Raw genomic sequence first — 26,269 nt, 5'->3', positions numbered from 1 at the left:
CCAATTTTAAAATCTGAAATAAGTCATTCATTAATAAACTGTAAGCCCTTAAACTGCCATTCCAGATTTGTTACTAATAGTCCACATGCTGTACAGATGGTCCTTCCCAGTTTGCCCTTTGTGTCTATCTGCCTCCATATTTCGTTCATTTATATCTTTTATCAGACATGCAATGGTCCCCACAAAACCCCATCTGCTTGTTGAAATGTTGCCTGTGTAAGTTGCGGGTAAAACAAACTGTCACAAATTTAGTGGTTTAAACACAAATTTATTACCTTACAGTTCTGTAGGTTACAAGTCTGACATGATCTCAAAGGGAATGAAATTATGGTATCAACACAATTGGGTCCCCTTTTGGAAGCTTTAGAGGAAAATGAGCTTTCTTGCCTTTGCCAGTGTCTGGAGGCCAACCAGGGAGAAAGGGGGATGTTTCAATTAAATGCTTCACAAAGAGCTGTCCTCGGTGTTGGCATTCTACTCCACAGTGACCTGAGAGCCCAAGTGCAACTTGCAATTAAAAGACAGTGCTAATTCTCAGTTCACTAAAAAAGATCCTAATTTATGGGGCAACTCTTACATGAACAAATCAGTCCTAATGGTCATTAAGATCAAATACACTAATAAAATGAACAAAATAGTGACTTGCGCAACCTTGATTTAGTCCCTCAACTAGTGCTACTGTGTAACTTTACTGGCTCCATAATAAGGTTTTCTCTTAAATGTCACCTAGCCGTATAAAATAAACATGATGCTGTGTGCCTACTTAATTGCACTCAGAATTTCAACAGTGAACGTAGTAAACACAAGGGTAGAGTAGGATTTTCAACAACGTGTCATCTAAAGCAATTCAGTGAAAGTATCCTGGGAGCCTGCCCCCATTTCGCCTGACTAGAACACGGCTATCCAGTTACGTTCCCCTCGACAAAGGCACCTGCACTATAAATGGGGCAGAGTGTGTGCTGCAGCCTTGAAACACTGAATCATCTTGGCGTGAACTACGCTAATGGGGAGAGACGTGCTGGAACATAACCAAAAGCTGCAGATAAACATCATAAATCCTAATAAACATAATGCTGCCTTCTCAGGCAGTAAGGAACAGCGCCTATAACATGGTTGTGGTTAATTTTATGTGTCAACTTGGCTAGGCTATGGTACCTTAGCTATTTGGTCAAACAGCAGTCTAGATGCTGCTGTGAAGGCATTTTTTAGATGTGATTAACACTTAAATCAGTAGATTTTGAGTAAAGGAGATCAGTCTCTGTTATGTGGGTGGGCCTCATCTAATCAGTTGAAGGCCTTAAGAGCAAAGCCTAAGGTTTCCCAAAGGAAAAGCAATTCTGTCTTAATGTGAATTTTCAGCCTGCCCCCATAGATTTCAGACTTACAGCCCCTGCAGTCATGAGCCAATTTCTTAAAATCAATCTCTCTCCATATATATGCACATATATGTATATGCACATATATATGTATATACACACACATATCCTATCGGTTTTGTTTCTCTGGAGAACCCTAATATAATGGTAGCTACTTACCGCTAACCAGAACCTTTTGGGACTGAATATGCAAATAGACAATGGATAGACCATATATAAAACTAGAACTTTAACTCAGTCTGCAGCTACCTCCCCAACTCCCTTATGTACAATAAGCAGCCCAGGGAGCTAGACATCAGACTTGCTGGAAACCTATCGCTATCCCTAGCGACAAGCTGGGAAGCTAAACAATCACTTCTGTAGCAACTGGCCCCAAACGGCCAGGACTTGATTCATAACTGACAGCTTCCCTTAATTTTTCTCCCTGCTTTTGATAAGGATCAACTCTAGAAAGCCAAATACACACCCCAAACCAATCACAGAGGGGTGCCCCACTTCAAATTAGCCCGCCAACAGCTTCCCAAGCGCCAGAGCTCTGATAAGGGCACACCTGAAGCCTTCCCTTTTTACACTGGTAAAGCTTTTCCACTCCTCCGTCTGCCTTTGGCGTACTTAGTGCCTTTTTTGAACACTTCTAACAGTGATTTAATGTAATCCATTTGAGAGCCATCTGACAATTTTAAATATGGAAATTTTAGTTTCTCATCCATGTCAACAGATATTAAAATTTCTACAATTCCTTATGTTCTGCTTGCCTTTGAGTCTCTGCCAAAACACAAGTAACAACAGCTGACTCCCTTGCAAGCTCAGAATAAATAGCCTTTGCTTTTCTCATTTGGCCAGTCTTTGTTTATTTCCACAATCCTGAGGTCCTGAAACGGCAAGAAACCAGGCCTGTGAGAAACCACAGTGAGATGGGACCTGCCTCAAATGCTGCTGCCTACTGACAGAATTTATAGACTGTACATGTAATTCAGAACATGGGCAATATGAGAATGTGTATTAGTATGAATTCCCCTCCTACCCAGCACTATTATTAATCAAGTGCAATATGCTTTTTTAAAAACTGAAACAAATGGTGACAGCAAACAAATGACTGAAAGCCTTTAGCATACAAACAATTTTAAAAATCTAATTATTTGACTTATGACTTATTGACAATAACTTGCTATGCACTTAAACTATAAAAGATTCTGTTTTAAGCATTTCTTCCTTTAGCCTCACAAATCTGTTTAGGATAAAAATCTAAAAAGTATTATTTCTGTCTATAAAAGTGTTTTTGACCTGCTATGTGTAGAATTTATAACTAATCTGCAAATACTAAGATCTGGGTATGATATTTATACAATTGAATTTATAAAATTTATCATAAGTGGCTGAGATCTCTAAAAACTGAGAATTAAAAGTCCCCAGGAATACAAGTTAATTCCACATAATATAGAAATATCAAAATGGAATACATTTGATAATTAGATTTATTTTTTTAAATAGTAAACACAACCTTAAATCAGTAGAATTTCACAGTAGACTTTACAAGCACTTGAGTTTTGGCTTATGATAATTAAGTGTAAACCATTGTTTTAAGTGCTGTTTTCAACAATATGAAAACTCACACTTGATTTAAAAACATTCATTCAATAATTTAAATTCTTCAGAAAATGACATCACTATATTGTAAACATGATCAATATAAATCTTAAACTATGAAAAAAAGAACACAATCCCCAAGAGCAATACAAATCTCACCTCCTTAAGAGGTAAATGTACACCAAAATTAACAAAAAGATATTAACAGAATTGACCTGTTAATAAGAGAAAGAGGAAACTGTTGAAAACAGGAATGACCCCTGGAAGATTACAGTTGTGAAAAGGCAATGAGATGCCTTAAAAATTTCCACTTGAAAATTCTACAGAAGTTCATTAATGGTCCATTCGATTAGTCGGAAGATTTGATCTCTCAGGAAGCAACTTCAAATTGCAGTTCTGGGTGTGCTAGGTTCAACGTGTCTTTGGAGGGTGCTATAAGAACAGTGCACAACAAAAACAGGTTATTAAACAGGCAATGATGTCACCACCTCCCCTAAGGGCTTTTCCGGATGCAATCATGTTTTAAATCTGAGCTTCAACTGAGTTTCCTGCACATTTATAAACCCTGTTTACTGTAGGGAGAGAAGAGCAAACCTTTAAGAGTTCAGAGCAAGGCCTTTCTTTAAAAAATATAGTGAGCCCCACCCCCAAGAATAAGCAGGCACCCTTACGCACACACAGCCACACACACTAAAGACTTACTGCCGCCTTCAAAGCCTTATCTATATCTTCCAGTAGGTCTTCTTTATCTTCTAAGCCCACGGAGAGGCGGATCAGAGTGTCGCTAATTCCAAGGGCATCTCTGTGGCTCTCAGGCACTGATGCATGGGTCATAATCGCCCTGGAAGGGAAAGTGAGCACGTTTTTCATCACTGTACTATATCGGCAGAGGCATATTCCTGTCTCATAAATTGCAATTATCTTCCAATTTTTCCTACTCTAAATATCACATTCTTCATACACTTATAATTTTTCATAGGCAAAAAAACAGGGGGAGGGGAAGATTGTTTAATATTATCTTTTCTAGTCATTCTTTTAAGTGGACTCTAAGATCTTTTATTGTTTTTACAGTATCAGTAAGGTATACTAAATCCAGACACCGAAGGTGCCAGTCAAGCATCCCCATGCAGGGGGGAAGGACATAGCCTCCAGTGCGTGGATTTTAACACCTTGGCTGAATGAGGCCTTGGTCAGAAATCATATACCCCACGATCAACCAGCTGGACTTAAACGACGCCACTTGGACCAAGAGCCAGTCAGAATTAATTTTCTTCCGGATCAATGAATCAATCCAGAACTGGACCTTCTGAGGCAGATCCAGAAAAGGCAACCCAGGATCACTAGTAACAGTCAGTGTGCATTAGGAATTCTGGCACACAACACATGTGTAAAGGTAAAGCACCTACTATGGGTCAGGCAGTATCGTAAGAACTGGGGAACCAAAAAGAATGAGTTATTTTCTTTACCCTAGATAAAAAAGCAGGAGCTAAAGGCTATCACAATTCACAAAATAGAAAATGCCAACAGCAAATGGCAAGCCCGTGCGACAAGAAGGGCCACCAGAATTCAGAAGGAAGAAAGCTCTGTGGGCTGAGGCATCAAGGAGCTTACAGTCTCTATGAGCCCTAATATGCACATTGTCACCAGTGCTCAACCTTCCCCTGCACACTACCAGCAAAATCGATGCCTAAGCTGCTTTATTCCATCTCACTTCAGACCCATGGAAAGAAAATCTCAGTCATGGTCAAAGTAAGGATATCTTCTTTCATCACTCTAATGAAGTTTTACACCCAAACATCCTCCTTAAAATGTTCTGCCTTTTCAGGCTCTTAATTTCTTAAAAGAGAGTGCACAGGTAGAAATAAGAACCTAGACTTGGGTATGAATCTCAGGCCCTCCACATACTGGCTGTATGGGCTTGTAAAACTTACCTGTCCTCAGAGTCGATTTCCTTATGTGAAATAACAGTAGCTATCACTTCTAAGCTTATCATGAGACATGTCATTTATGTGCATTAATTCATTTTTAATGGATAAAAATTGGATATAACATCTATCTTAAAAGTTTGTCACAGTCCTTAATGGAAGGAACATAAACAAAGCACTTACAAGTACCTGGAATGTACCTGTAACATAGCATATGCCCAATAAAAAATAATTCATAACAGTAGTCAACATTTACTGAGCTCTTAATATGAATCAAAGCATTAGATGAGGAATTATTTTTCCCCATGTTCTCACAACAACCCCAAGAGCTGGGCACAGTATTATCCACATTTTACAATTGAGAAAACTGAGGTGGAGAGAATATAAACAACTTTTCTAAGGTCAGGAAACACATGTATTCAGGCTGGGAGACTAACTCAGTGCACACTGGCTCGGCTTCCCCCCTCCCTTATTGCAATGCTGCACTAGTTGCAGCCGAGTTGGGAGACACAGAAGGAGGGCGATAGAACAGACAAGCTCTGACCTAAATTCACTCGTCTACTGGCATCCGGGCTATGGCCTAGCTGGAGCGTCTGAGGGCCAAGCAACTTTAAACCAAATCCCTAAACAAATCAGGAGAGTTTTATTTTTAAAATTCCCCTTAAAGTAATAACCATTTCATTACTATAAAAAATAACTCAATTTCATATGCTGAGTGTGCCCTCTTGTGCATCTGGACTTATTAGCAGGCATTTCCTTGAAAGACTAACAAAACTTACAGGTGCTATGTTAATTATATGAATCATCATTTGGGCATCTTCTTTTTTTTTAACTTTGAGAAATCGCCTAACTCTCCTCACAAACTATAAACTACTATGAGGGCAGAAAATGTGCCTAAATTTTGGTAATTGCTGATACCTCTCAGTACAATGGTTCTAGAACATAGTTATTCCACAGATGTTTATAGAAATTAAAACACAGAAACATACAACGTGCATTTAGTACAGTTGAAAATTATTAGGTAATGCTGTTTACTGATCCCTGCAATAATTACAGTATATGGTTACAGTAACATATAATGAAGTCAGGATATAGTTCAGGAATGCTTGGTGGGACATGTAATCAATAAGAAATCATTGTTACTTTAATTATTAAGCCCATTTTATGGATTAAAAAATTGAAGCTCAAAGGTTAAGTAATTGGATCAAATCCAGATCCAGGCTGCTTTTACTTCCCCTCATTGCAAAGCCTCAAGAGCTACCTTGCTAACATAGTCCTACGTGAAATCTGAGTAATTGGCAAAACTTTCTGAATCTTTCTTTCTTTGTCTGTAAAAGAACGTGCTGCACTGTCTAATCTTAGGCTGCTTCATATGTAATATCTTCTGGTGCTTTAATAAAAATCAAATGAATTCACTGGGTCAGACAGTGAAGTCCAGGAATAACAAGTTGGGTTTGGGTTTACCTTGCAAACAACATGGAGCCATTCAAGGCTGAACAGAAAGAAAAGATGTTATAGGATAGTAAAAAGCTAGGGAAGGCAAGACAGATAGTTAAACTGCAGTTTGCAGCCACCTAATAAATCCTATCTTCCCTAAACCAAGGACACTTAAGAGTAAATGGTTGCCTGGGTGGCTTAGTGGTTGAGCCTGGACCCATGAACCAGGAGATCCCAGTTTGATTCCCAGTCAGGGCACATGCCCGGGTTGCGGGCCCGATCCCCAGTCGGGGCGTGCAGGAGGCAGCTGATCAATGACTCTCTCATCATTGATGCTTCTATCTCTCTCTCCCTCTCCCTTCCTCTCTCTGAAATCAGTAAAACATATTTTTTTTAAAAGAGTAAATGGTTTGCACTTCTCCACAACCAGAGGGTAAATAGCCTAAATCACCCCACCCAGGGAGACAGATAACAGAGATCCAATTAGTGCCATTTGCCAACCACACCCAAGGGCAGACAAATTAAGAAAATAAACCTCATTTTGGAGCATCAACTTTCTACGGATCTTCCCCTAAGACCTCCCCTAAATGCGGCCTTTAAAACCCCTGAAAACAGTCCCAGTGCGCACTGCCCCAGGGAGCACACCTGTGCCGTTCCTTCCCCCTCTTCTTCCCCCACAGGCTCCCATCCCCTAACCTCCAAGGGACCCAGTGAGACTTGCAACCAGGGGAGCAATGGGCAGCGGCAGCTCATCCCGGGCTAACCCCCTGAACCTGTCCCCAAGGCCCCCTTTTCTCTGGCTTCCCAGTGAGCCAGTGTAGCCCAGCCTAGGCTCTCCCGTTGCCTCTTCTGTGCCCTTTGTTTTACTGTCCTAAGTGTGTTTTTGCTGCGGTCAATAAATTCTTGCTTCCTTTTGTACACTTTGTCTCTTGATTGAAATCTTTCCTTCAAGAAGACAAGAACTGACGTCTTGTTGTCTGGCCAGGAACAAAGATATTTGATGATATCTAGCTGGGAACCTCCTCTGATGATCAAGGCGTGAAGGTGTTTCATCAGAGACACATTCCCCATTTCCCAGGGAGGCTTGAAATCGGCCCTTCCAGGGCAGTCACCAGCATCCCTCCCAGGGCAGAGTGGGATAGAACAAGTAGCCACGGGCCAAAGGCTAAAGGCCTAACATACAATTATGCTGGAATCTCCTTCAGACAGAAGGGGGATGGAAATAAATTTGGGAGGATGCTGAAAAGTAGCCTCCATTAGATCTCATCAGTCTCCACTCTATGGAGTTAGAATCCATTCTGATTAAATAGTACCATGCTGTTCTGAACATTAAATATCTTGAATTATTTCTGGTTTTATCATATTCCTTTCCCAAATGATCATTAAAACTGACATCAAAGTTAAAATACTAAGAGAAAGAAAAATATACTTACGGAAGCTCAGCAAGACTCTCATATCCTCCCAAGCTCTCAGCCAGAGTAAATAACTACGGCAAAGAAAATATTAATTTAGATCTCCCACTGAAATAAAAATACAAAAACCTAAAACAAACATTTTTAATAAAATGGCCCTGGGACAGATACGGGAAACAGTGATAATGACAAAACTGTAAGTTGGGCAAGCAAGTCAGGCAAAAAAAATGAGAATAAAATCCGTAACAATTTCATTAATTAGACATATTATGTATAAACTTTTAAAACCTTAAAAGCTGATAAAAGGCGAATCTCCTACACCTTCCTATTTGGCCCTATACTTAAATAATACTCAACATGAGCTCTAAAACCTAGAGACCTAGCTCTGTGATTACCCTTTAAATAAAAATATCTAAATGTCTAAACACTCATTTGTTAATATGTATCACTTATTAAATTAATACATCCATTTAACTCCCCCCCCCCAATATAAGAAAAAAGAACTCAGCTTTGGTAGTTAGCGTTATCATATCATAGAATTTTACAAATTACTCTCACAGTCATACTAAATAAAACATGCACTGCTATCTTTCTGATTTTAGATGTAGACAAATTTTAGATACCAGTAGCACTTTGACTAATCTGGTAGACCCGCCCCCCCTCAGCCCCCTGAAAATTTCCAGCCACTGTGAAACTTAGACCAAGACCTCCCTTCCCTCACCCCAGGCAGATGCAGCCTGGGAGGCACAGGGTTTGGAAAGCCACTCTCAGGCTGGATTTCAGCACAGCCCTGGGCATTGCGCTAATGGCACACTACTTGGAGGTCTCACATAATATTTCATCTGCAAACGGGGTTTACTTTTAAATAAATTGGAAAACCAATGCATTGGAACATTCTGGCTCTCTCAAATTGATGGCAGTATCTGGAGAGCTAAATAAATAAACATATTCAGATATCTGCTACCACCCCGAAGTCAACTGTGACTTGCAGGTACAAAAACATTAATCTGAGTTCGGTGGAAGTGAGAAATAATGAACCTGTCTTGAAAGTTTACCTTTAGGTTCTTGAGGAAAGTCTCAGCATGCTGAAGAGTGCCTTTAATATAAAAGGTGATCATGCCTGGGCAACCTGTGCACTGACGCTTTGCCAGCTCATGCTGAGGATGAGAGGGCAGCCCTGTAATAAAGTCTTATTTTAGAGTCAAACATGCAATTTCAAAACAAAACAAAAATCACCGTTTGCTCAGTAAACTACAAATAAGCCTAATAATGAACGAGCTTTACAGGACGGTCACAGCTGGCTACTTGTTCTGGCCCCTGTCTCTCTCTAGCTTCATTTTGACCTGTGTTTCCTGTGCTCTCCACGCTCTAGCCACACCTGTTTTCTTTACAACAGAAGTAGCACACTGTATTTTTCATTTCAGGACCTTTGTCCCTGCTGTCCTATAACCTGGAACATTCTCCACGCTGACTGCCCTACCCCTCATTAATTACATCCTTCTGTATGGTCCTGCTTAATATCTGTCTTATTCACCAGCCTTCTGTAATAGGCAGTTGGACACACATGAGCAGAGCAAGGACAATGGGCCAGGTACAGAAGGTCACCAGGGTAGAAATCCCTGGGTGCCTAGCAAAGGACAATTGTAGGGTGGGACCTCGTCCCCAGGGTGACCTTTTCTCCCTAGTGTATCACTGGTCATTTGGTTTGGAAACCCCGGACCTTTCCTCCCTAGAGATAACATCTAGGCCTCAGTTGTATTTCAGTTCCAGACCCAGAAAAGCAGCAAAACCAGACAAGCAACACCAAGGTTGACCTCAGGACCAGCTGCACTGGATAATGACCCTCTGCCCTGGCACAGAAAAATCAATCAATCAATCAATCAATCAGCAGAGACCAGGACCCAGAAAGGACACACCAGGAAAGCTGCTGAATCTATTGAGATGTTCCCCTGGGACTTCCTCTAAAATCTCCATCCTTAAAACCCTTAAGATGAGAACCCAGCTGTCCCTCCGTCGAGAGCACCAGTGCCTTTCCTTTCCCCCCTTTCCCTTCCCATCCCCCCCAGGCAGGTCACCTTTACCTTCCTCACTCCCAAGCTCCAAGAGCCCTTTCTTTGCCTCTATAACTTGTTTCCTCAGCCCATTTCTTCTATGAATTACTTCTACCTTTGTGATTTTCTAAATAAATATTCTCTTATAGTTGGAGTCTTGGCTCTGAATTCTCTCCTAGCCAGAACTCAAGTACCGAGGTTGCTGAACCCAGGTCCGGTCTGACCCCACTGGTCTGACACCTGGTGTCTTTCCATGAAAAATCCATTTCTTCCGTTGATTATTGGATTCCAGTTGCTGGTACAAAGCTTGGTCCATAGCTGGCAATTAATAATATTTACTGAATGAATCTGAAATGCCTTGTCCAAGCCTTTTTAACAAATGCTACCCATACTTCAGACCAAAACGTTTCTCCCTTCCTTCATTCAAAATGTACACCACCTCTTTACCCAGGTGCGTATAGGGCACTTAATCTCATATGTACAGGGTGGGGCAAAAGTAGGTTTACAGTTGTGAGTACATGAAACACAGTTTATTTTTGTATTATTATTTATTAATTATTGTGTTATTTTCCATAGAATAACTGCAAACCTACCTTTGCCCCACCCTGTATTTCTGCCTTAGCTTATTAAAGTTCTTTGAGGGAAGGGATCAGGCTTAATTCTCCTGTGCACCTAAGATTACATGGCTAGATATCTCAAAGAGTTTCAAATAACTATTTTCTTAAGACCACCACAATTCAAACGACTGGTAAAATAAATTCAAAAAGTAACATGTAAGTCAGCTAACTTCACATGAGCGTTCCTTCAGGTTGTGAGATGTGAAGGAATTTAAAAAGGAAGAGAGCTTTGGGGGGATTTTGGTGAGTATAAGTATCAAATCTCTAACTGAGATGTATCAAGTTCCAATCTAAACCAGATGAAAGTTAGAGCTAATGCAGAATAGCAGGCTGGTAAGACTATATGCAAAACAACTGGAAAGCACAATGTTGCGCTCTTGCAATAGGTAGAACAAACTCGCAAGCTAAAGACCATCACAGGAACATCTAATGTAGCGATTTTCAACAAATGTGCTGCAAAAAATTTTAAACATGCAATGCCTGACTATTTGGTCCTGTGTGCTGACTTCTTTTTCCTTAGATTGTCAAATGAAAAATGACAACAGCCAAAACAACAATCACTGTCTGGTATAAATGAATCAAAAACATACCTTTTTTTTTTTTTGGTCAGATTGGCCAAAAATATATTTTTTGGTGTGCTGCAGAATTTATTAATTAGTTTATGTGTGCCATGAGATTAAAAAGGTTGAAAATTGCCGATCTAATGCATAAGACTGATTTCTTAACATCCAGGCGTCCTCTGGACTCTAGGCAACACAAGGCCAGAGACCATGTCTATCTTCTTTACCACCAGACCCACCACAGGGCCTGACACACAGCAGCGTTCAATCATTAATGAACATGAAAAAATATGAAAGCACCTAACTTACCAATAAATGTTACTTACTCAGGATGCTTAGGATAAGCCTTATAATCCCAAGAATATGTGCTTAGAAATCAGATTAACGTACCAGGATAAATGACCTTTTCCACCAGAGGATTTGATTCCAGAAACTGAGCGACTGCCATTCCATTTTCAAAATGCTTCTGCATTCGGACTTGTAGAGTCTTCAGACCTCGATTGCAGAGGTAACAATCAAAAGGAGAGGGGACTGCCCCAATTGCTGCAAAATAAATATGGCCTGGGTTAGTGTTGAAGGTGGGTAGGAACTCACAAAATTCTCTGACCCCTCTTTTTCATTATAGTGTGTCTGAGAAGCTAGCTACAAAGCCCAATTCTTGAGTTTTAGAGGTGGGGAGTTAATATATCAAATCAGAAGCATGAGAATGAAGCATAAGTTATGCTTAGAGAAATGGGCTTTAAAATGATAGGGAAAATGAATTTGCTGAGAACTATGTACAAATAGTAACTTTTGGAGTATGAACATAAATCGCTTTTCTACGATCTTAATAAAATCACATACTCACATAGCTGAACCTTGTATTTCTTTGAAAAAGCATTACAACACATAGAGAAAAAAGCAGTTAACCCCCCTTACTACTGAATGTTCTACAGACATTCTATTTAGCTTTTGACTAAAGCAGCCTATGACTTTAAATGCCTCCAGGATGTGGACCGAACTTCTACTTTTTACCAACAAAATTTATCAAGTGCCCTCGCCGGCATGCTCAGTGGTTAGAGCGTCAGCCTGCCCACCAGGGGGTCGCAGGTTCGATTCCCGGTCAAGGGCACGTACCTGGGTTGGGGGCGCATGTGGGAGGCAACCAACCGATGTGTCTCTCTCACATCGACGTTTTTCTCTCTCTCTCGTCTTCCCTCCCTCACTTCCATCCCACCACTCTCTCTAAAAATCAATGGAAAAAAATATCTTCCGGCGAGGGTTCACAGCAACAACAAAAAAAGAAACTTACCAAGCAGTAAGTTTTGGTTTCCCTCCCTTTTGTTACTTTAATCAAAGTCTCTTCAAATAACTCCTATGGAGACTGAGATAATTAAACAATCTAAACAGGATGTGATGTGTAGACATCTGTTGAAAAATATTTACGTTTTATATCTTAAGTGCTACTTAAAATTCACCATTTCAGATATAAAAAGTATAGTATTAAGAATGCCACCATACCAAAGGTTTGTTATTTTAAAAAAAGAAAAGAAAAAATCCATTAGATCTTAAAACTAAAAATTCACTTGGGCTTTAGCACATTATGTTCAAAATCAGCATGCATTTGAAAAATAACAAAACGCACCCTGCATGTCAGGTTGTAAAGCCCAGTTATGCTATAACAATATCATTATAATCCAGTTTTTCTAACTCTCCTCTAAAGATCCAAATTTTTTACCTCTATTTCTCATTTCTTTCTAAATTAGTAGAATGCTATCATTTCACAACATTTAGTGGAAATACAAAGATTAAATGTAGCCCCTCTGAGAGCATAAAATAATCCAAACTTTTTCATACTTACAGTTTTGCAAGAATCGGAGCCTATCATGGAGGCTCTCAGAATTAACAGACACTAAGCCCATTACAACATCACTGTGGCCTAAAACAAAACAAAGACCATTACGTTAAAAACAATGTATGCTTTTACTTCAACTTATAATTTCTAAACTGTGACTTTCACTTGAAAGAACTCTCTGGAAAAAAAGCCCTATAGAATAAATTTAAATAAACTTGATTCAATCGGACAATAGCAAAAGCCATGCCTAAAATAATAAAAGTCATATAAAAAGTAAATGTTTCATTTAAAGATGTAAGCAGGATAAAAGTATAATCTTTTATAGTAAATTGTAAACCTCTGCTCAAAAATCATGAGCGTAGTTTGGTCTGCTATAAATGAAATCTATTTAATTAAAGTATAATTTTTTCTTTTTACTTTCTACATGAGTCACCGAGAAAACCTGAATAATAATAATAGAAAAGGAATCAAAATGTCAAGCCCTGTGCTATTTTCATCGATCCATGGAAAAGAAAATTCAAAGTACAGATTCCACTTGTCTTACCGTTCATATATTTTGTTGCTGAATACATACAAATGTCAGCTCCCAGAGCCAAAGGTCGCTGAAAAGAACAAATGTTTTTATTTTAAATAAGAAATCACTTGAAAGTATGCTTCATTACTTGCCTGTTTGCTATAGTAACTGCCATTCCTATTATAACTTTTCAAAAATATGCAATCTTAAAATTTTCCAGGACCTCTGATATTATTGTTCCCTTTCCTCCCTCCCCCCAGATAAAAACACAAAGTTTTGGACCCAATCCAATAGTCAAGCCACAGGCAAATTTTTTAGAAACAGCAGATAAACTCAGGCCAACAGGTCTCCTGAACCTGTTTTTTTAGAGCAATTACTGACTGGCCCCTAAGTTTATGGCTTACAGCAGAAATGCTGGCATTCTTATGATTCAGTAAACACGTAAGGTGATTGACATGAACATTCAGCAATGGTTACGTCAAGTAAGATAAAAAATCTCTTGGGTTTTTAATCATTAAAACCCGGCAGTATATGCTGTGTTTATTCACTTGGTTTGCTGTGATCTTGATTGCTAATTATTCTTTTATTATACTAGTTTTGCCAAGTTTAAATCACTTATAAATAAACTTGTTTGGATTGTTCTCCCTCACCTGACTGTCCTGCAAATTAATCCTTTAGTCTTAAAAGTTTTTTATATAATCAACTTATTCATTAAACAATATATTATCAACATTTTTCCACTTATATTTTCTTTAAAGAGAGTGCATGGCCTGGCCGGGCGTGGCTCAGCAGTTGAGCATCGACCTGGGATCCAGGCGATCGGGGTTCGATTCCCGGTCAGGGCACATGCCCGGGTTGCGGGCTCGATCAATGACTCTCTCATCATTGATGCTTCTATCTCTCTCTCTCCCTCTTCCTTCCTTTCTCTGAAATCAATAAAGATATATTTTTAAAAAATAAAATAGAGAGCATGTGTGTGTGTGTGTTAACTTCACTAGCTGTTTCGTCTTTGGAAGGTATTAATGCAGGGGGCTATGCATGTTTCATAAACAACTGTTTGTTTTTTGTTCTTTAATCCTCACGAGAGGATATGTTTTTATTGATTTTTTTTTATTTTTTTTTTTGAGAGAAACATTGATGGGTTACCTCCCATACTCGCCTCAACCAGGAATCAAACCCTCAGCCCACTGGTGAATGGGAATGACGCTCCAACCAACTGAGCCACTGGGCCAGGGCTCATAAATAGGTTTTAAGTAGGGTACTGCTCAAAGTACTCTCTACATATCTGTTTGCTCATTTTTAAAGTGATGGAGTCAAACTAGACAATGTCTAAGGCCTCTTCCAAGACTAGCATTCTATAAACTCTACAGTCAACAAAAAAAACAGTAACTCATATCTGTTGATCTTATTATGTGCCAAGAACCATGTTAAATATTTTACATAACCCAGTGAAGCACTGTGTAAAATACTTCACCTAACTCAATAAAATTAGTACCTTTGTGACTCTAATTGGTCAGATGATGAAAAGGCACTTAGAGAAATAAAATAGATCACTCAGATTAAAAACCTGGTAGAGCCAGGACTCCCACCCAGACCACCTGAACCCAGAAGCTCTACTCTAAAACCTTATGCTGGTAAATCTGTCCTTTTTGCCTTTCGTGAGACTTACAGAAGATCCAGAGGACAAAAGTCAGGCAAGAAAAAGAATATATCCAGTTTTCATGATGATAAAACAATGAGAACCTTTTCAGAGGATTTGCTTTGTAGAACCAATACATGTGCTTGCCTAGAAACTGTAATTCTGATTAACTCAACAGGAATGAATCCAGATTGAAATGAAGCAAATTGCCATCCCTGTCGCGAGCAATGTGATGTCGGCCTCAGGAAGGTAGAAAAACTGGACCTATTCTAGTGACTGGTACTAGGAGAAAGAGGGCCGAGCCTGATGAGTAACCTGGACAGGCCCAGGCTAAAACAACGCACGCCGTGTCTTTGGGAATATGCAGGACTCACTGTGACTCAGCCAGATCACGGCTACGCTGTATTAACTGGCCTACTGCCAGAGGTATACAGGTCAGGGATTGAGAGAAAGATTATCTAAGAGTGAAAACCGCCTGGGACAAAAAGATAAGGCCAGGAGATTTTCACTTAGAAGTGGACTGCCTTCCGAGGTTTCTGTTGCAAGGTTTGTAACAGGAAGCAGCTAACGACACAGTCCGCCCTCTATATTCGTGGTCTGCATCTGCAGATTCAACCAACCAAACATTTGGGGGGGAAAGTTATACTGTTGCTGATGGATACTATGTAGTTAGGCCTAAAATGGTTGTGTCTGGGCTGAACAGTGTACAGACTTTTTTTCTTGTCATTACTCCCTAACAATACAGTCTAACAACTACTTACATGGCATTTACATTGTATTGGGTAGTATAAGTGACCTAGAGATGAATTAAAGTGGACAAGGGGAAGGGCGTGGGGGTGCCTTCTGCATACAAAGGACGGATGGTGGAGAACAGGCTTATGCAGCTTTCCAGGGAGTCAGCCGGTCCCATGAAGGCAGACGCCTGGCCTGGCTTCAGGAACCCGGGACTGACAGCGGGAAATGTAAACAATCGAGCTTGTAAACATGTGCCTGATTGAAGAGTGGAAGAAAATGTGCTGGGGTTTCTGAAAAAAGAATGGACCACATGGTACAGGCAGGAAGGAAAGAGCTGGGAGAAGGTAACTCCTAAAAAGGAAAGGAAACAAAGTCAGGTTACTCAGAGGGAAGAGAGGGAGAGGGGCTGGGGGTGGGCAGACAACTACTCAGTTACAGAGATCCCAAGAAGATCTACCAAAAGGAACCAAACAGAACAGAATGGAAGAATCTGGAAAAAATAAGAGAAAAAAGGGAAAGAAATGAAGGATAATTGGGAAGGTTTGGGGGAGGGGAAAGATGTATGTAGGGGGGTAGGTAGGGAAGGATGGTCTAAAAGGTGCACTCTAAATACTTAGAGCTACAATGTGAAACATAAAGTTCATAACAAATAAGGTTAAGATAGAAAGTGCTACACATAATCTGTGGGTGCTGGGAAGAGAAATCAGAAAGAAGGAAGAGAAATGAAGAAATAAGTATGTGTGGCATACATTGAGATGTCAGAATACAGCGAGTTGTTTTTTTTCCTTTTATTTGGAAGGTTGGTCAGATAAAAACATTAGGAATGACTGCAAAATAATATTGCTAACTTGCAACCAGCACATAAACATTCAAGTCCCTACTACACGCAAGGCACTGACAGATACAATCACAAAATAAGGTCACATCTTTGGAGAGTTTACGTGTCCTAAGAAAACCTAAAAGCTTTAATTAAGACAACATTTAAAATACACAAAGCCCCATGCAAGATATTAACCTAAGGGAAGGAAGGACTTGTTTACATTAAAATCATTTTCAAACTCATAAAATCTAATCATAGTTATTGATTAGACAAAGAATTATAATTGGGCCTTTTCTACCATTAGTTAATATCTTTTCAACCCAATTACAGGTATCTGTGTAGTCCACTAATCATACCAAAAAAGTTATTTGCACTTACCTGGAAATAAGCGGACATAAAAGTATTATCCACGACCAAAATGATGTCTCCGCGTTTATGGACAGCTTGTGCACAGGCTTTAATGTCAATCATCTTCAAGTTAGGGTTTGTGGGGGTTTCAATCCAAACAAGCTAAAACAATTCAGTAAATGACAATAGTTTATTTAAAAAAACACACTGCACAAACATACATCCCATATATTGTGACCATCCGGGAGGCTACATCAGAAGAGCCCGGGGGTTGAAGTTGGAAGGTTCACATCTGAAGCCTAGGCCCCCATAAATTTCTGAGGTCATAAGCTAACTGGCCCTCTATGCTCCTCAAACTCTTCATCTGTATAATGAGGTTGGTAATATTTACCTGACAAAGTTGCTGTAAAGATCAAGTGAGATATGATATACATATAAGCAAAAAAGTACACAGGTTATTGTTTATTTTCCATAAAAAGAGAGAATGTATTCTAAAGACATAATTCAGAGTGTGGAAATGTTGTTCTCAGTGATAACATAGATTATTTAAGGTTATATCCCAGAATTTTCATTAAAGAGAACTATCTCTGTGATGCCAAAAATATCTGTATTATTAACTTAAATAATGCCAGATGCACTAGAAATTATAAGTACCAAGGACTTGAAGAGCATGGGTTTTAGAGTGAAGAAGAAATGTCACACACACACACCACAGGAAACCTGTGGTGGCTACGGCTCACTTAAAAAAGAGACAGAATCATGTATATCCGTATATTCCAATTTCTAGCACAATTCAGGCACATAGTCAATGCTTGATAGTTATTTAAAAAACCAAAGAAAAGAATTTTATTGTTAAAAGAGTTACTATTTCTTTTATTACCTATATAAATGGACAAAAATTCTGGAGTTTTACTGCAGAAAACATGTGTGCGAAAAGATTTTCATTTTTCAGCAGTCACTGCAACATACTCTTGGGCACAATTCAAACCTTTTAATCATTAGCAAAAAGTTGGAAAGGGCTGACTTATTAAAGACACTGGACCTTCTTCTACCCATGCAGAATTTAAATGAGTTCCCAAGAAAGTATATCTCGATTGCCTTTCACTCAGGCACAACACACCTTCCAGTGGCAAACAAGCTTCCCAGGGTGGAGGCTAAAGATTGCTAGGGGCCCTTCTCTACTTCTATTCTTTTACTGAAGTATCCCTTAGAACCCTTATAAAAAGCCATTATGCTTGGGGTTTGGGGGGCTTGACAAGTTTTCTTTTCTGTAACCCAATTTCTGTGATGACTTCTGTTACCAATACTAGCTTGGTAATGCAGTTAAGAATCGTGTGCTTTTGCTAACGAAGGTTTTAACAGTTATGCACTGGGAACTGTACTAAGCATTCATAAGCCTTATCTCATTTAATTCACACAACCTTTCTATAAAGCAGGTACAATTATCTCCATTTTGCAAACGAAGAAATTGAGACTTTGGTTAAATAATTTGCCAGTTGTCATATACCAACTATGATGAAGAATTAGAATTTAGATCCCACTCCAGAATTTAAGTACCTAATCACTATGCTATAACACCTAGGAGACACCAGACTTATCTTACTCTTGTTGAGGGTTTCCAATGGTTTCTAATACAGTTTATTATTCAGACTTAAGTTATGTCCCCGAGTAAACAGAAATAATGAAAACAAAACATCACAGGGGAAAAAGACAACACAAAACCGAGTTACCTTGGTTTCAGGTGTAATGGCCTCCTCTAGTAATTTAATTTTGGAACAATCAACAAAAGAAATCTTTAACCCAAACTCAGATGCTACCCGCCTGAAGTACCTGTTTGTACCTGAGGAGGAGAGAATCAAGTAAAATGGAAAGGACATTGTATTAAGAAATGTTCACTCCTTACAGGTATAATCACTTAAAAAATATAAGGAAACGTCAATCACCAAGAAAAATACAACTAAGAGCAATTCTACTTTGGTTAAATAGTTTAGCTATCAAATATTGTAAAGACATAAGGCTTGGATTTTTTTAAGTTAAAGAGTCAAATAGCCCGGCTGGGCGTGGCTCAGCGGTTGAGCATCGACCTAGATCCAGGCGATCAGGGTTCGATTCCCGGTCGGGGCACATGCCCGGGTTGCGGGCTGCAGCCGATCAATGACTCTCTCATCATTGATGTTTCTGTCTCTCTGTTTCCCTCTCCTTTCCTCTCTCTGAAATCAATAAAGATATATTAAAAAAAAAAAAAAAAAAAGAGTCAAATAAAACATACTTGATTATCCCTACCAAGTGACATAAAGCAGAAAATGTTTCTCAAAATACACAATCTCTATTCTTCAAACATTAAGGGGCATGCTCCCCAAAACATCAGTGTCTTTTTTAACAATTTCTTCCTAGTACTCAAATCTAAAATAAATGAACCAATATCGATGAATTGTTCAAAATAAATTTTCAATCTGATTATACTTTGGTAATAGAAAAAAAAAACTAGTTGTTATTCTTCGTACTTTCTCAGTCTTTTTGTTACATGGTTCTGAACGCTTTAATAGAAAAATGAGACAATGTAAATCAAACTGTTAGAATTTTATAGTGAAAGAAGATAAATTATTCAACTTAGTATAATTTCTTTTATAAGCACTGTTCTGGAATTTGATTTTCACATATGCAAAATTTAAAGGGAAAACTATTATTAACAGCTGAACAACAATAAAAAAGACAAATACTCTGATCAAAATATACTGGATTTTGATGTTCTGTAGAGACTGGCCTTGGGTAATAAAGATTGAAAATATAAATAATTGTTAAAAGTCAACAGCAATTTTCAAGATTTTGTGCTATATTTGCCATAAGGTTTTTATAATGCACTATAAAAGTAGCTAAAGGTCTGAGATTTTATCATTTCAATTTAACAAACTATCATAGGGACCTAAGAAAAAACACACAGTACTTTGTAATTTCTGATGAGTGAGTCCCTTCCTTCAAAGAACTTACAGGTGTAAGTTTTTGTCCAAATAGGATAATAATATTCTAGAAGTCACATTTTAATTATTTGGAAGCATCAGGCACACACATGTATATTTACAAAAAATCTTGCTGTTGGTTTGAACACAAAAATCAGTCTTGCTTAAGCAAGGGTAAGGGTAATCTGCCTTCTTTACCTACTCATTTGCCACTTTAAATAACTCAATTTTTAAAAAATTTATCTTTCTTGTTGAAAGTATTACAGATGTTCCTCTCCCTTTTTTAACTTGCATTTACACTCTTTAGAATGAAACTTCTTAAATTTGGATCCATTGTTGGGCTTCAAGGGGTCAGACCCCTTGTCCCTAAAATTAAAATGATAAGCATTGGGTGTCATCTTAAGTATACTCTTCAGGGGAGACAGGGGACATAACTTTCAACAGATTTTCAAAAGGTTCCCTAAAACCAAAAGTGGGGGAGGGTAAAAGGGTGGTTAGAGTTAAGCTCTTTTGAGAGTGACCTGGGTTACAACAGCTCCTCTTCATTGCTGGTCAAACTTTTAAATTACACTAGAACATTGTCCCCTTAAACACTGTCTTCCCCAGAGCAGAATACGTCTAAAAGTTGATCAAGCCCTGCATCCTCATTCCAGCAGCTTGAATAAAATTATTACTGTTCAGTCTCTCTTATAAGCAGTTCCAGAGCATGGACCTAAGTATTTAAACTCCTCTTTTACCAAGTCTGAGCCAGCAGGGAGGTGTCCATTACATCTTTCGAAGATCACAATCAATAACCTTGGCAACATCGTTAATATAATTCAGGGCCCCCTTTATTATCTTTAAATACCAGCTGACACAACACGAATGTGAGAGGTCACCTACCTCCGTACACATCATCCATACAAATAATTTGGTCTCCTGATTTTAAGAGATGGGCAATAGTCATAGTGGCTGCTAAACCTGAAGCAAAGGCCAAACCTAAAATAAAAACCAAGTTAGAGTAAACCAAAAAGTCAAACCAATAGGTTAAAAACACCTACAGTCTTCACTTGCATTACTTTGTGCCCCTCTCTGTTGATAGGACAGTCATCACAACTATGAGTCACAAGAAGTCCCGTGACAAAATCCTCCTTTCAGTTTCAAAGATGAAATATCTATATAATAAAAAATATATAAATCTACCTTGGTTATATAACATTTCTCTGAAACACTTCAAGGAAACATTTTACAAAATTCTGAGATAAGAGGCCAATTGCCAATTAAATTACAGTTTGAAAATAACAGGCTCTAAAGAAATTTCAGTTTTGAGGACTAGAGCTAAGATATGATTCATTAACTACACGGATATGTAACTGAACAAATAATTTAACAAAACTCAAAATTAGACCTGAGATATGTCTGATAAATTTAATAATTTTTCAAAAAAATTTTTAATGTGGAATCTCTTTTAAACAAATGTGATCTCATGTTGAACAAACATATAAAAAAATAAAATAAAATAATAAAATAAAATATAAAATAAAATAAAATAAAATAACTGGCGTTGTGCACATTAAACACTGTAAAAGAAAATATCCTGACAAAATATCAATAAGATCACCTTGATGAGAAAAAAATCACCTGTGACTAGCAGAAAGGATAATCCAATTAACTTGGAAAACAGAATTATTGTGAAATCTTCTCAGAAAAGTTTAGGTGAGGATTGCAGTTTTCAACTATGCAGATCTGTGGTCCAATAAATAACGCATAGATGGCTAAACTTGAAAACTCAGTTAAAAACAACCATGTTTTCCGGATCCCACTTGAAAAAAGTGCCTGACATTTTTGTGTTTAATCTCATCCAAAATAAAACCAGCCTCCTTTCCAAAATCCCAAACAAACCCAATAATTCACATTATTAATATTTCTAATTTCTACACTCTTGCTGTGACAAAACTCCTAAGACTCTTATATCTATTCACTATTTTGCCCTCATTTAGTATCATTTACATAAAAAATACAAAGATGACTTAATAGCAATCCATTCCCTTGTGAAAAAACACACAAGATCCAAGGATTAATCTCTAATCTCTGAGAGCACATTATCAATGGCACCTGCCTAGTGCAAATACACCCTGCTGCTGTTCTCAGGCACAATCAGGTGAAGGAACCAGAATATTAGAAAGCTTATATTCTCAGAGGTAGTGTTATAAAACTTTGGTAATTTTTATCTATTTATACTGACAGCTTCAGATAAAGAGTATCTACATGAATACCAAGTGGAAAATTCATATTTACTTTTACCTAATAATCATACATATGCATAGTCTACCAGCTGTGGGACCTTTGGGAAATAATTCAATGTTTTAGTAAAATAACAGTTTTGAACTAGCTAACCCTTATTTCATTCCAGTTCTACATTCTGTGCTTCTGTGATTTTCTCTATACATATAAGAATGGATTCCAGGCTTCACAAACTTGGAATTGGAAATCACGTACTGTACTTGGCTCCATCCAGTGCGGCCACTGCTTTTTCCAAGCAGTTCCTGGTGGGGTTTCCAGAACGGCTATATTCAAATCCCTGAAGAAAAGAAGTCAGAAATCTAAGTTTATTATCAGTTGTAACTAGACGACTCCACAACTATGGGTTCATCCTACTATAATAAAGTTTTATTATTTCTTTATGACATGTCTTGCTATCAGAAGCTTAACAGTGTAGTGGTGCAGAGGCGCTGAAGTCAGCCAAACTGGATTAGAATTCTGTACCTGACACTTATGAGCTATATACACCAATGAGTTACTTAGCATTTCCCAGAGTCAATCTCAATATCCATAAATGGGAATAAATTTCATAAAATTGTTAATTTCCTAAGAAATCAGGGATGCAAGTTCTGTTTAGCTCCCAACAGGAAGCTATGAACAGATTCTACAAATGCTCAAGGATGAGATTTTGGGCTCTACAAAAGGGGCTCAAAAAATAGAGAGTAAGTCTTGGCAAAGCAGCTCCACACAATACTTCTTAAAATTTTGCATTATGTTCCTTTTAGGTGTATGGCATCCTACTAGCTGTGTTCATCCAGTCATTTTATTTAATCCTCATGCTCTGCTTTGAGGAAAGTAAAGCCAAATATTATAGGGAGTGTCACAGCCAGAATTTAAGCCCAGGATTTAAACATTGGTGAAAATTCAATAATTTTCTACCCTCCGCCCCCTACCCCCGCCTCCTGTAGCACTCAACAACCACTCTTTACACCTTTGTTTCTGATTACTCAGGCGCTCCCAGTATTAGTTATAAAGAAATACATATGTGTGTTTAAGTTGTGTTGCTTTGTTTCCTTGTTTTTGATAAACTGAGTAGACATAATTTATAGGGCTCCAGATAGTCTCGTCTCTTGCCACCATCACCTAATTGATGTGACCTGCAGCTGTGCTTACCAGGCAGAAAAAAACTGTTTGGACTCATATGGTAACTGCCACAGAAAGGTACCCCATGTTTCCATAAATATTCACTGCAGAGATTTAACTTTGTCTGGGGACAGGCGAAGAGAAGCCTATTTTAGAGGCAAATTCCTAGCCCCTCGCTCATTCAATAGCTTTCCAAATAGAACTGGAGAACTAGATGCTTCTCATTCAGCCCCCTCAAATTCTCTATATGCTCTTAACTGATTTTTTTTTAAAGGTATTAAGTGGAGTTTCTGGATTTTTACATCCTTGCTGGCTCTCTGAAAACATTTAATTATTAAAATCATAGCTAAATGGTTAACTTTTGTACTGAAGCTCCAGCAGCCACACATTCACAAAACCCTGCACCAGGCGCAGACCACATGCTTGGAAGACAGGCTGTGTATACAGAGAATGATTCCAAAATATAGTAGCTAGAAGTATCCTAAACCAGTTGTAGAAATACCCTTAGAATTCTGACAAAACAAAGGGTCAAGTCTAAAAGAATTTTCTTCAACTTAATATAGCATGACACACTGAAGAGGTTTTTGAGTTTAATCAAGGTTTACAGCCCACAAAGCACATTTAAATTTTTTCTGAACTCCAGAAACTTTTAAATATTCTAAGATCCATCAAGTATGCTACCAAAATGGGAAAGGCCACGTGATTAACAAAGAGGGCTCTCTCATAAGCATTACCTGTCATTTATCTATGACTCTGGGTCTGTTCCTTGTCTCTAAAAAGTGTGTAATACCTGCCCTGCCCTCTGACCTGGTTGTTTTGAGGATCAAATGGAAAAAAGTGTAAATGTGAACACCATGAAATACCAAACTACTGAACAATTATAATGTACCATGCATATGGTGCATTACAATGTAACATATGGTACAGCTTAAAGCACATACCAACAATTTATGTGGTAGGTACTATTATTAACCCATTTACAAAGAATCAGCCTGAGGCTTGAATAGGTTAAGTAACTTTGCTCAAGGTCACCCAGCTCATAAGAGGTGATGTCAGGACTCAAACCTAAGCCCTCTGACTACATGTTTATGTTTTTAATCACTAAACCACACTGCTTAAATGATGCAATAAGTTAGATTATTGCTAATATTATTGGAGTAGAGCACAAGTGGGGTTCCAGAACAGGGCTGGAATTCCAGCTCCACCACTCATTAGCCCTGTGGCCTTGGGCTAGTTACTTGTCCCTAAATTTAATTTTTTTCATGAGAAAAATGAGAATTTAGTTCAGACTAGGGCTGTTGTCAGGATTATCTGAGAGAATACATGTAATACACCTGACATAACATTTGTAAGTATGTATCTCAATAGCAAGTACTCAATAACCATTAAAAATTGAATGCAGCTATTGGGGATGATCTTGATTCTGAGCTGTAAAACCCCTAATTTTTTTTTTAGCTGGCTCATTATATATATCTTTATCACTGTTTCTGCTAAAAGCAATTCAAAGAAGTTATGACCCTCAGTTTCTGAACTGCAAATTTGCCAGAATCGCATGCATTTAAGTCCAACTCTAGATGGCAAGGCAAGCTGGACAAACTGTTCCTTCTAGTCCTGCTTAGCAAAAGAAATATGATCACTGAACCATCTCATACAAAGCTTTATTGCAAGGATCACAGATGTAGCAAACATCCTTCCCGGCTGCCTTCCTGATGTATAAGCCACTTTATAAATTCCCTGGGTGCCTTTTTCATTTGCAAGCCGTCTCTCTTTTCCCGCCCAACCCTGGGCCTCCCCAGACGGGGCCCGCTCACCGAGTGCTTGCCGGGGGCCCCTTGCTTGAACGTGGTGGACATGGAGATGGGGGCCACGACAGCGCGAGAGGTCCACTGCTCTGGCTCCTGGCCCACATGGATGGCCTGCGTGGCGAAATGCTGGAAGCTGGGCAGGAACCCGTGTGGGGAGACGTCTTTTTTCTGCATGCTGAGCTGCGAAGGGAGGACAGAGGAAAAGAGCGAGCGAGGAAGATAAATCCAGGAAACCGGGGCGTGAGGGCTTGGAAGAGACACTGAAGGATCCGGCCGAGGGGCGCTAAAGAACGTCGCCGACTCGCAGCGAGCACACAAAAGCCGGTTTCCGCGGCTCCGAGGCTGAGCCTTCAGCGGCCCCGGAGGGCTGCGTTTCCCGGGGGGCGGAGCCAGCACCACCCAATGAGCGAAGAGCCCGACACGGTCCCCGCTCCTCATTGGCTGGCAGTGGAGGCGTTGCCCGGAGCGTCCCCGGGCCCGCCCTTCCCGGTTCAGAGCTCGCGGCTCGCTGCGGGAGTCCGCGTTCCACGTGGTGTTTGTCCCACGGGGGAGTTTCCCGAGTCCCCGCCCGGAGGAAGCTGCCTCGAGAGTGCCTGCGAGCCACCCGGGCTGTTTGTGTGACCTCGGGCCCGAGGTTGGCGGGGACGTGGAGAAAGACTGGCCGGGTGTGATGAAACAGGAACCTGTAAACAGGCCCCGGGAGCCGCGTCCTCTCGCCGCACCTTTGCACCGACCTTCCCCGCCCGCCGGCCCGCCCGCACCCTTTGTCCTGAGGGCGGCGCTGACGCACGCGAGCCGCGGAGTGTGGACTCCTTACGACACCCGTGGCCCAAGCTGCCAAGTGTGCAGCTTGGATTCTCATTAACCGAAGGCAGCCTGCCTTTTAAGGTACGCGAAATTCCGGAATGACCCAGGACTTGCCGTGTCTCCCAGCAGAACTCCCGCAAGCATCCTAACAGTTGTTCAAACTTGAGCTTTTTTAAAGCATCGTCATCTTTGATGTACCCAGAAAAACTCTTCTTGGTGAGAAGCATAATAGTCTGGATTAAAAAAAAAAAAACAAACTTTTTTGGAGCTCCCTAGCCGGTTCGCTCCGTGGTTAGAGAGTCGGTCTATGGACTAAAGGGTCCTGGGTTTGATTCCAGCCAAGGGCAGGTACCTCGACTTTGGTTGGGAGGCCACCAGTTGATGTGAAACATCTCTCACATGGATGTTTCCCTCCCTCTCTCTCTCCCTTCCACTCTCTCTGAAAAGCAATGGAAAAAATA

At 39.5% G+C, this 26,269-nt stretch overlaps 1 protein-coding gene across 1 annotated transcript; it reads right to left on the bottom strand.

Moving 5' to 3' along the window:
- Nucleotides 1-250: 250 nt before the first annotated feature.
- CTH (cystathionine gamma-lyase) lies at nt 251-25,740 on the bottom strand. Its single transcript, XM_081145339.1, has 12 exons — nt 25,008-25,740; nt 22,291-22,372; nt 20,695-20,790; nt 18,586-18,695; nt 16,886-17,017; nt 13,344-13,401; nt 12,806-12,883; nt 11,356-11,508; nt 8,793-8,914; nt 7,759-7,811; nt 3,666-3,804; nt 251-3,395 (listed from the first exon to the last, which is right to left on the bottom strand). Exons 1-12 carry the CDS (start codon nt 25,437-25,439, stop codon nt 3,375-3,377), a joined length of 1,476 nt encoding a protein of 491 aa, XP_081001465.1. The 5' UTR covers nt 25,440-25,740; the 3' UTR covers nt 251-3,374.
- Between the last annotated feature and the right edge of the window lie 529 nt (nt 25,741-26,269).

This window comes from Miniopterus schreibersii (genome assembly GCF_964146895.1).
Source record: "Miniopterus schreibersii genome assembly, chromosome: 8".
NCBI classification, from domain to species: domain Eukaryota; kingdom Metazoa; phylum Chordata; class Mammalia; order Chiroptera; family Miniopteridae; genus Miniopterus; species Miniopterus schreibersii.
The sequence above is the reverse complement of the archived record's forward strand: the minus strand, read 5'-3'. Positions and strand labels throughout refer to the sequence as shown.

Excerpts from the sequence above, each read along its gene's own strand:
- CTH (XM_081145339.1), bottom strand. The coding sequence starts at position 25,439 with ATGAGGAGCGGGGACCGTGTCGGGCTCTTCGCTCATTGGGTGGTGCTG. Across the intron at positions 13,402-16,885 it reads TTATGTCCGCTTATTTCCAG|CGACCTTTGGCTCTGGGAGC; the intron begins GTAAGTGCAAAT and ends TGTTCTTTTCAG. Across the intron at positions 8,915-11,355 it reads GGAAAAGGTCATTTATCCTG|GGCTGCCCTCTCATCCTCAG; the intron begins GTACGTTAATCT and ends ACTTTATTACAG.